Genomic DNA, 11,662 nt, shown 5'->3' with positions numbered 1-11,662 from the left:
GGTCAGAAATGGGAAGATTAAGAAAGTGAACAAGGGCTGGAGAGATTGCTCAGCGGTTAAGAGCACTGCCTGCTCTTCCAAAGGACCCGGGTTCAATTCCCAGCAACCATGGCAGCTCACCCCTGTCTGTAACTCCAAGATCTGACATTCTCACACCAACACACATAAATTAAAATTAAATAAAAATATAAAAAAAAAAAAGAAAGAAAGAAAGTGAACAAGACTCTGGCCAGGGAGGCTAACTGATAACCTTTGCCTTCCTCTCCTCTCCTCCAAGCCCAGTCCTGTAGGCTCACGCCCAGCTCTGCATCAGGCCACCTGCTGAGGCCTCTTCCCTTACCCTCTGCCCCATCTCCAGTAGACCACCCAGATCTTACCTCATAAGTCCCTCCCCAACTCACTGCTTTCTGCCAGCCCTCTACTCCAGCAGGCACTCCCTGGGAGCCCACAGAGCCCACTGGCCAGGGCAGCAGGGAGGCTAACTGCAGACCTTCACCTACTTCCCTTTTTGTCCAGGTCCAATTTCCCCAGTCTCATGCTCAGCTCTGCAGCCCACCAACTGCTGAGACCTCCCTTCCCGCCTTGCCCTCATCTCCAGTGGATCACACAGATCTTCCCCTCTCAACTTCCCTCCTCCCACGAAGTGCTTTATCCCTGTCCCCAATTGAGTCCTCACTTCCTGGGAACCCTCAGGCTACTCCAGCCAGGGCAGCAGGTAGGCTAACTGCAGACCTTCACCTCTCCTTCATTTCCTCCAAGCCAATCTCCTAGTCTCATCCCCAGCTCTGTAACAGACCACCTGCTTTGGCTTCTCTTTCCTCCTTCCCACCATTTCTAGGGGAATAAGTAGATCCTGGAAGACCACTCTGTTTTCCGCCCATCGTTGGACCACCTCAGCATCCCTCTTATCCCATTCCTGTTAACATCTGTCTTGGCTCTGGGAAGGTCCAGGGTAGAAACTCTGGGACTGGATGTGGAATCCCCTCCAGTTCCCTTTATCTCTTGGGTTACTGAGCTGATGGCTCAGGTAACTGATCAGGATTGAAAGGAGAAAGAAGAGTGGGAGCCCAGGGTTCTTTCTCTGGTGACTGGCTGTACTGTGGCCAAGGAGGAGCACCAATGCTGTCCTAGAGTACTATACCTAGCTTAACTTCCACTCACAATAGACGAAGAAAATTCATAATAAAACAAAATTTAAAAAAAAAACTATCTCCAAAACCAGCCATAAAGAGAAAGTGCTAGAAACAAAACTCTAATGTAAAAAAGTCAAACATACCCAAGAAAACACAAGAAATAAACAGTCCCAGACTAGTAAATCAAAAGAAGTGAAACACACACACACACACACACACACACACACACACATACACACACATACACTCACACACCACCACCAACAACAACAACAACAACAACACTACTGCCATTATCACCACAATCACCATAACAACAACATTCTCATCAACAATAAACAACAACAAAGTAACAGATGTGAACACTGCTCGTTGATAATTCTCAACATCAATTGTCTCAATTTCCTAATAAAGAATCATAGACTAATAGCATAGATGTGAAACCAGGATCTATTTTTCTACTGCATCCCAAAACACACCTTAACACCGAGGATAGACATCACCTAAGGGTAAAGGGTTGGAAAACGATATTCCAAACAAATGGACTCAAGAAGCAAGATGGTGTAACCATTTTAATATCTAACAAGATAGACTTCAAACAAAAAGTAATCATAAGAAATAAGGAAAGACACTACATACTCATCAAAGGAAAAACCCCAAGAGGAAATTGTAATTCTTAACATCAAGCACACCAAGCACAAGGGCACCCAAGTTCGTAAAAGAAACACTACTAAATACTACTACAGCTTGTATTCCATGAGTTCTAGAGCTGTTTTGCTCTCCGTCCTGCAAGGCCCTCAATATTAACCTTCAGTACATCATCATCTCTGAGCATGCCCACTACAGGAACATTCACCAAAACTCCAGCGTTGATGGCTTCCATCCAGACAAACTCCTGCATAGAATTGGGCTTTCTTTCAGTGGCTGCCTCTGAAATATTAAACAGAGAAAGCATAAAATTATGATGCTTTTGAACAGGAAGATTCTTAATCAGGTTCTTCATCAGGACTGGAAAATCATAGTCAGAAAAATGATGATTAGAGAACAAGAAAATCAGAGGTGCATTCATGTGATTGTCACCGAAGATATTCAGAGTAGCTTTGGATCTGCTTCAGGTTCTTTTCTCTGTCAAAGGTGTGCGGCAACTCTTATAAAGGAAAACTTTTATTGGGGCTCTCTTACAGTCTCTGATGATGATAGGAAGCACGGCAGGGCGCAGGGAGACACGGTGCTGGAGGAGCCAAGAGTTCTACATCTTGATCTGCAGGGAGCCGAATGAGACTGTGTGCCAAACAGGACATAGACTGAGCATATATGAGACCTCAAAGCCTGCCTACACACTGATGCACTACCTCCAACGAGGCCATGCTTAGCTCAACATTGCCACACCTTCTACCAGTGCCACTCCCTAGGTACCAAGAATTCAAACACATGAGTCGTTGGGGGGCCATATCTATTCAAACCACCACACACGGAAAGTGTTTTATAAACTGAGCATAGAGCCCTTCTTGAGTCTTCCTTAGGATGCTTTGACTAGGAAGAAAGAGCTACAAATAACCATTCATATCTTTTCTCTGTGTGTCTTTGCATGCTTGGGATTTCTATACACAGGCCTGTGTGTGTGTGTGTGTGTGTGTGTGTGTGTGTGTGTGTGTGTGTGTGCGTTTCAGTGTCAGTGTAGAGTTGAAAAACAGAGTGAAAAGTTTGAAGTAGGACTGGGGATTGTAAGACCCATGACCTTTATCCGCAGGTTTTCCTATGTGGGCAGTGGATGGGCTCATGTAAAAAAAAAAGATAGCAGAGGGGAAATTTATTCTTGGTATTGACTACTTACTACTGTCATGAACAGAAACTGTGGGTCAGTTATGTTTGACTTACTTTTTTAGGACAGGAATCTTAAGGAGAACTTTGGCATCTTCAGTCACTGTGTCAAGGAAATGAAGTTGCAAGTAAAAGGTTTTCCTGAAGTAAAGACCTGTAGCAAGGAGCCCACCATTAACTGAGGCAAAATTCTCCAAATATTTCAAAAGCTTTTCTTCTAATGTTTCATTTCTCTTAGTTTCCAACAAATAAGGAGATTTCAGGCTTCTTTTCAGTTGTTCAACAGGCACTTTGGCATCCTTAGCCATGGACTCCAGGGATTCGTCATCCACTCCAAAGAAGACTTGATAGTTGTTTAACTTCTTCTTGAGCTTTTCCACATCACTATCCCTGAGGATGCCCACTATAGGAATAGTCGCCAAAAGTCCAGCCTTGAAGGCTTCCAGCCAGACAATCTGCTTCAGAGACTCACGCTTCCTTTCAATGGCTGCATCAGTAATATTAGGCAGGGAAAGCAAAAAATTGTGGCGCTTTTGAACAGGAAGATCCTTAGTCAGGGTGTCCATCAGGACTGGAAAATCATAGTCAGATAAATCATGGTTAGAGACCAAGAACATCGGAGGTACATCCATGTGATTGTCACGAAAGGTATTCTCACAGTAGCTTCTGATCTTCTTCAGGATCTTTTCTCTGTCAAAGGTGCGTGGCTTGGATTTCTTTTCATTTCCTAAATCAATGTCCACCTTGGTTCTTACAAAATAATAATTCTTTTTTATCATTTTGACTGCCTTGGCGAGGTCTAGCTCAAGTTGTGTAAAACGTGTAGCAGAAGCAATAACAAAGAAGTCATACTCTTGGAATTTCACTTTCTCCAGATAAACTTTTGGGGGAAATTTCTGGGTTCCAATACCAGGCAGGTCCCATAAAGTCAAAGTTTTGATTTTGGGGTGTTTGTAAGGAGTTCTCTTCATGGTTGTCTCTATCACGCCTTCTTCAGCTGCACCCTCCTCCTCAGGTCCAACACCCCTCAGGGCGTTGATGAAGCTGGACTTCCCTGCTCCAGACTCTCCTGTCACAGCAACATTTATTGGTGCAGTATCAATTTTTGCTAATGCATCATTGATTACAGAGTTTGCCCCCTGAATATCTCCCCTTTTCAAGTGTAATTTAACTGACCAGATGGTTTCCTCAGAAATGATTTTGTTTTCTATCTTAATCTTCTTAAAATATTCAGTGAAGCAGGAATCCAAATCTGCTTTGTCTTCACTGTGAGGTGTATCAGAGAACAACTGACCCATGACAGTGTTGAAGAAAGGGCTGCTGAAAGAAAGGAGAGTCACTTGTAAGATCTAGGATGCCTTGGTGCTTGGCACTGAGTTCTCTTACTATGATATGGCCTTATTACCTTTTGATATACTTACTGTATATTTTGTGCCTTTTTTTTTCTTCCTAAAAGATACAAACTAGAGTCCTTTTGGAGGAGGAAGCACCAGCTGAGGGATTGTCTTCATCATAATGCACTGGGGACCTACCAATGGGACATTTTTTTGATTGGTGATTGTTGTGGGAAGTCCCAGCCCTCTGTGGGTCACAGCAGTCCTGGTTGAAGGTCCTAGGTCATTTATGAAAGCAAGACCAAACCAGGGGGATGAAGCCAGTAAATTGCATTTTTCCCAATATGCCTCCCACTGCTCGTGCTTCAGTTTCGGCCCTGACTTCACTCAGTGATGGATTGTGAGCAGAATGTATAAAGCTGAAAGATTGTTTTCTTTTCAAAATGCTTTTAGATGCTGTGTTTATAGCAGCGGAAGAAAGGCAACCAGAATACAGTTATACTAGCTCTCAGTTAAAGCCTGAGTTATGGAAAAATTAAAACTTAAAGTGGCATAAATGTTGGGAGGACCCTGCTGTTTGATGTTGCAGTCCTCCCAGTCTGGAAAGACATTCTGAGCTTGGGGTTAGGTGCAGGACTCCCTCTCCCCAGCAGGGCCTCCAGCTCTCCGCCTGACTCCATCTGGAGAGTGTCTTTAGACATAGATGCCCCTAACCATATTTGTTTTTTATTTTATTTTTTATTGTTATGTGAGGTCCACCTCCCCCACCATCTGAACACAACCTATCAGGTCTCATCTGGATAGCCTGCATCCCCGTCCTCTGTGTTCCCACAGGGCCACAGGTCACCAAGGGGCAAAGGTCAAATCACAGGCACCAGAGTTTGTGTCAGAGATAGTCTCCAGCTCTCCCCGACTTCCCCATGTGGAGAATGAGCTGTCCATCGGCTACACCTGAACAGGAGGTCTAGGTTGCCTGCTTGCAATGGCCTTGGTTGGTGCCTCAGTTTGTGCAGGCCTCCCTGGGTCCAGACTCCTAACCATATTTGATATAAGGCCCTTGACACTGCTCCCTGCTAGCTCTCCCCTCCCTGTGTCTATAGGATAACTAGGTACTATGTTCCCACTCATAGAAATGGAGTGTGCTGCCAAATGTAAAATGTGCATCCTAAAAGTGTCTGAATTCAACCAATTGTGAACACCAGTCCTGGGAGCCCCGTACCCCACCGCCCCTCAAGGGCCTTTATTCTCCTTGAGAAAAGTTGAAGGAGCTCCTTACATGGTCCCCAGAGTGTGTCACCTCCATCATGCTTATATCCTTCCAGGCCCTGCACCCTCTTTAGACAGCAGAATTAAAAGAGCTAAAGCAAGCTGTTTGCAAGGAGAGAATTCGTGCCCCATGGACCAAATCTATTTTACCAAATTACAATGTTAAACTGACTCCCCAAGACTGCAATGATTTAAGTGGATCTTCTCTTCCTGGCACTCTGTTCACATGGGATTTATTTAGAGATGAATGCCAAATGCAAGATAGAAAAAATAAAATATATAATCAACAGGTAGGTCTACAGCAAGGACAACCAACCCTCCACCCGACCAGCTCAATTAAGAAACTGCAACTATGATCAAACTGTTTGGCCAGGATAATTTCTCCACAGGAATTCAACAAGCTTTAACTCCCTGCTGGCTGCCTGCACCAAGTTCACTCATATGTACTTCAGGCCTGGAACCACCAGACTCTCTTGTCCACATGACCTGGAGAAGCCTCCCCACCTTCCCTCCTAGAACAGAAGCCAACTGAGACTCTCCCAGAATTTATACTAAAGATACAAGCCAGTGTAGACAAAGAGATAACAGACCCTGCTGCAAAAGCCGTGCTGCTAAACAACCCTATCCGGGAAGGAATGACCCCAGAGCACAGGCAAGCATGCCAGGGACCAACACATGCACTTTATGACAAATGGATTATACCCATGGTATCGGGACTGCCTCTTCTCAGGCTTCCTCCCTGGCCCAAGCATTTGCAGCTATAAAAATGCAGTTTAATTTTAAAAGTTTTGACTGTGGACAGACTAGATACTGGAAGGAAATTTTCCCAAGGAATGACTCAGCTGCCTTCAAACCTCCTAGTTTTTCTAAATGAAGTCATGTGGCAGACTTTCTCCTCTGCCAATCTGTGGCTGTACTCAACACTAATGCCTCAGTATCTCTCCACAGCTTGTACCAGGAGCTAAGCTTGTGCTAACTCATAGTGTTTTACAGGAGAAACCAAATAAGAGCAAAAGATCCTTCTAATTAACAGTCTCCAAACTGATATATTTCCTTCATGAAAAAGGGATTAACCTCAGGGATGTGCGTTCTAACTCTTCTGTCCCTTATGCAGTCAACTTAAAAAAGGTTGCCAAGCCATACAGAAAATCTTTTATACAGGCCACATAATTAACATGATGTTTGATTCCTCAACTATTTAAAGCAGGTGGGATACAAGGTAAAGAATGCTGGACCAGGAATGAGACTCCTCTAACACCTGCCCCCTGCTTTCTGCAATGCCCACAAATACTTCAAGAACAATGCCAGTAAAACACAGTGATGACGTTCAACATGTGGCTGACTTCCTTCCCTTCGGTACCCATCCTAATACCTCTTACCGTTTCCTCTGCACATCTAGCAATAGACCTTTGCTGACAGCAGTAATAATACCACCCTCCTGTACTATAGGAACACACACACACACACACACACACACACACACACACACACACACACACACAGAGCCTTCACCAGTTTTAACCTGCCAGAGTTTCCCTTTTCAATCAAATGTCCAACCTACCCCTCTAACTCTCTTCTAGGCTTAAACCAACAGACCACTGTTGTGTTATCAGTCAAACTGTTCCCAGCTTAACTTGTAAATGGCCTCCTTGCTTAGACCACCTGCCAGGGATCTCTGTCCCCTTGTGATTATTTCACAGGTCTATCTCATGAGGAAGAGTAAACTGCTACAAAACAGAGACAAGAGATAGCCCTCCCTGGACCTGCCAACCCCCTTGGATCTGCCTGCATCACCACAGCTGCCATCTTCCAGACACACATGACCGGAAGCTCCAAAAACAAGCTTGACAAGGCAATGACATCTATAGACGACAGCCCTGAATTTACTTCTCCAGCGACAGATGAAGTCTCATGCTGGGGTTATGCTACAAAACAAAAGAACACTAAACTTAATAGCTGCTGGTCATGAGGACTTACATGACATTGGGGCAGGAATGTTGTTTTTATGTAAATGTATCAAATGATTTTGAAACCAATGTTAATAACCTCAAAAAAACAAAAAACTCAGTACATACTTACTATTAAGATTTCAACCCACTGAGCAATTATGTTGGTTCAAACCCCCTTCTTCTCCTAGCTCCCACCACTAACTAGCCCTCCAGTTGCGCAACATTTTATTTTGATGCTCGCCCCTTGTCCTATTCAGTTCCTCTGGAGCAGGGTACCACCATTGCTAGAATCACTACCAGTCAGGCCATGATAATTTACCAAGACTCTAGATCCCTCTGAAATAGGTGATAGATGTCTTAAGGTTCGTGATGACACTTCTCCATTAAAAAAATAAAAGAGGAGGAGATGCTGGAAGGACCCAGCTCTTTGAGGTTGCAGTCCTCCCAGTCTGGATAGCCTTTCTGAGCTCAGTGCTAAGTGTAGGACTCCCTCTCCTCTGCAGGGCCCCCAGCTCTCTGCCTGACTCCATCTGAAAAGTGTCTTAGATGGCCATAAGCACATTTGATGTGTGGCCCTTAACTCAGCTCCCTGCGAGCTCTCCTCTTCCTATACCGATAGGATAATCACGTACTGTGTTCCTATGAAAGGAAATGTGCTGGCAAATGTAAAATGAGCATCCTAAAAGTCCCTGAATCCAACCAATTGTGTACACCAATCCTGGAAGCCCCACACCCACTCCCAAGGACTATATAGCTTTTGTTCTTCCAGAGTCAAGTTGAACTAGCTCCTGAGGTGGATCCCAGAGTGTTTGATCTCCATAGTGCTTATGGCCTTCCAGACTCTGTGTCTCGTCTTCTGCTCCTCCTGCCTTGGTGGGCTGGTGGCCAACAGCCCCTCAAGGAAGAGAAGAACATCACATAAAAATCTTCATGTGTCCCTTAGGCAGCGTCAACTAATGTAAAAACACGAGCAACTGCACTGAATTTAACCTGACTCAAGTGCTCTATGTGAAATCCAATGTGTTCCCCATCTGTGTGCTCCTTCTTCCGTGTGTGCCTTCACATGATTGGGAGCTTAAACAACATGCATCTAATTCCTCAAACTAAAAATAAGTAATAATGAATGAAAAGTGACATCAGTGTTTAATCAATACCACTTATTTAATGATCACATATATCCTTGGCTTTTTAAATTTTTATTTTCAAAAGATTTCAGTAAGTCCAGCTATTTTATTTGGTTGAAATAATTCTTAATTTTTATAGATTTACTGTCATTTTGTCTCTTTTATTAATTGAAACCCATCTGCATGGTGGATATAAACTTGAAATAAAAACAAAAATATTAAGCTACATATTGAAATCCAGTTATTCAATACAATATTGCAGTGTCCCTAAGTCTCCATTGAGATTTGGTATTTTCTTTTAATCTTTTCATCTTATCAAAGTAATCTAATTGTGACTGCAGATATAGGTCAATAGGTACAGTGCTTTTGCTTCATGAATAAGGTCTTGGGTTCAATCCCCAGCACTTCATCAAGTGCATGTAGTCTTAGATTCCTATAATTGTGGGACTCAGGACATAGAAGTAAGAAGGTCAGGACTTCCTTAGTACACAGTGAGTTGGAGGCTAGCCTGCTCTTCATAAGACCCTGTCACAAAAGAATAAATATCAAGTCCAGCAAGCTGGTTCAGCAGGTGAATACACTTGCTGCCAGACCTAAGTGCCTGAGTTTGATTGCTGGGTATTTAATTAGCTCAGATCTCATATTCCTCCCATTATTCTCAGTGAACCTGCTTACAAGTCCTCCTGTGACAGCACGACGGACCTCACCATCAGTTAAGGAAACAGCAAAGCCCTGCTGTCACCCTGGAGCCTCCTCTTTCTGTTTCATGCATATCAAGTTAGTTTGCAGACTTAGGCCTTATTTCCAAATCCATACACAACTGATCGTTCCTCCTACAGTATCTCCTTCCTGACTTCCTCAATCCCAGCTTTGATTATGACATCATCGGCCTTACTGTAGCTCCTGTGACTGCTCCTGCAACAACATGGATAATCGAACAGCTAGAGTTATCCTATTGACACGGAAGTCATAGCATGTCAAGTCAGTTCTGAGAGGCACCGTAAGAATCCCCATGTCACTTGGGTAATGTATGTTATATATACAGTGCACAGGCTACACACAACATACCTTTGAATTTAATTCTTACAGTCCTGGGGCCTCTGGTGTCTGGATTCTAGCCCCCCTGTTATCTCGGGGTACCTTCTCATCTCAGGACTTGTACTTAGTGACTGCCTCCTTTCCTTGTTGCTCTCCCCCTCTCTCTAGGTTTTGCTCCCATTAGGGAGGCCTTGGCCTTTATCTGCATTTAAATGTAGAGTTGTACTAATCTCCACCACTCACCGCCCTCTCATTATCTTTCTGTTTCTCCATAGCCCTTGCCTAGGCACCGCCATACTCCCATAGTATAATGAACCCCAGGCAGCAGAATGTGCTTTTGTCTTCTCACTTCTTAACCACCAACGCACCGGTATATGGTGGTGTCATCATGGAGTGAATGTGGAAAATGATGAATGCACTTGGATTTCCTTGTGAACATTTGCATCTATTCTGTAATTCTAACTGGTGTGTGTGTGTGTGTGTGTGTGTGTGTGTGTGTGTAACAGAAATCCTAGCATATTCATGAGAGTGGCTGCCAAGAGCCTGGGGAGAGCACAAAAAAAAAAAAAAAAAAAAAAAGTCCAATCCAGCACAGGGATGTCCTTAGAGCCACGCTGTGTGTATGTTCACAAGCACATACACACTCACTGCACAGGCGGCTCCTGTCCAATCTACAGCACACAAGGGGACAGCTGGGCAGGAAACCAGAGCTTCAGAACTTTGTTCAGCCAGACTCAGGCACAGGCCCACAACAGGTGGCTAAAGAGAATGTCCGAGAAGAGTGGGTAAGTCCAGTTAAATGCGCACGCACCATAGCGGGACTTAATGTTGAGGGGGACAGTCACCAACAAGACACAGAATGTCCTTGACAGCACACAAAGCTGTTCTTGTCTCTTCAGTTTTTTCTTTTGTGATGCAGACTCCAGTGCAGTGGCAGTCTGCAAGGTCTTCCCACTGACTATAAACACAGGGGACAGGAAGGCTGTGACACAGCCAGCATTACAAAGGGAAGCCTGCCTAGATGACCGCCGTCACCACACCCTGACACAGCTCATGTAACTCACGGATGCAGAGGAGATCCTTAGCAAGGAAAACCACAGCGAACACAAGTCTGGAGCACAGATTTCAACAGCCAGCTCCAGCAGAAGCAGCATGCAGAGGGACCTCTTCTCCACAGATTAGCATCCTCAGGAATGTTAGGAGTTAAATACCTGGCCCTGAACTAGGAAACAAGATGAGCCTGACATACAAGAAATATCACGTGCAGTGCAGAGCTATTCCATTCCCTGACACACCCATTACAACCTTCTTAGGGAAAGGAATAACGGACATGCAAATTAATTGAATGTGTTTTGCAAAAAACAATATAGAATTTAGTTGCTTTAGGTCTACCTCGACTTGACAGATTGCCTACAAGTCCATCCTGTCCAAAGTCCTGCAGCTTCCAGGTTGAGGATGCACTGTCTGGGCGTGTTCTTAAATGTCTTGTTACCTCTTAGCTCTTTAGAGAAAAGAGATGGTGAGGGTTAGAAGTTAGATCAGAATGTTCCTGCCCCCTTACCAGAAAGTCCTGTGTCCACTGGATTCACACACTGCAGTTCAGCTGCAGGAACCAGTGCACTGTGCTCCAGGCTCTTCACTGACACCCACCCCTGCTTCCTCTGCAGGGTTTATACTCTCTTCTGGCTTCTGACAACATAGCACCAGTGTGTGCTGGCCAATCATGGGAGTGCATGGATCAAGTTGCTTTCTAGAATCTCCCATATTTACAAGAAGTGGAAAGTGAAATCAAAGAAACAGCTGTTTATCATCCTATCAACACTTAATTTCTTGGCAGGAAAAGCTGCATATTCCAAAATAACCATGCCCGGGGGTGATGGGGGTGGGGGTGGTGGTTTGGAAACTGAAGGGGACATGGAAATGCAGCTTGCTAACTGGACAGGAACCCAAACCTTGAAACATAATTTTCCTGATCCATGACTCCACAAACGCAGCCT

At 44.3% G+C, this 11,662-nt stretch overlaps 1 protein-coding gene across 2 annotated transcripts; it reads right to left on the bottom strand.

The window, feature by feature from the left end:
• Positions 1-1,687: 1,687 nt before the first annotated feature.
• On the bottom strand, positions 1,688-11,311 carry LOC311596182 (interferon-inducible GTPase 1-like). 2 transcript variants are annotated; one of them, XM_084779399.1, is made up of 3 exons: positions 11,227-11,311; positions 3,012-4,271; positions 1,688-2,063 (listed from the first exon to the last, which is right to left on the bottom strand). In XM_084779399.1, the coding sequence occupies exons 2-3, from the start codon at positions 4,250-4,252 to the stop codon at positions 2,051-2,053; spliced, it is 1,254 nt and encodes a 417-aa protein (XP_084635525.1). In that variant the 5' UTR covers positions 4,253-4,271; positions 11,227-11,311; the 3' UTR covers positions 1,688-2,050. The 2 variants fall into 2 exon arrangements, with proteins under 2 accessions (XP_084635525.1, XP_084635524.1); XM_084779398.1 differs by having other exon boundaries at positions 3,012-4,274; positions 11,227-11,310.
• Between the last annotated feature and the right edge of the window lie 351 nt (positions 11,312-11,662).

Source organism: Acomys minous (assembly GCF_964271855.1).
Source record: "Acomys minous genome assembly, chromosome: 4".
NCBI lineage: Eukaryota > Metazoa > Chordata > Mammalia > Rodentia > Muridae > Acomys > Acomys minous.
This window is presented reverse-complemented; position numbering and strand designations above follow the sequence as displayed.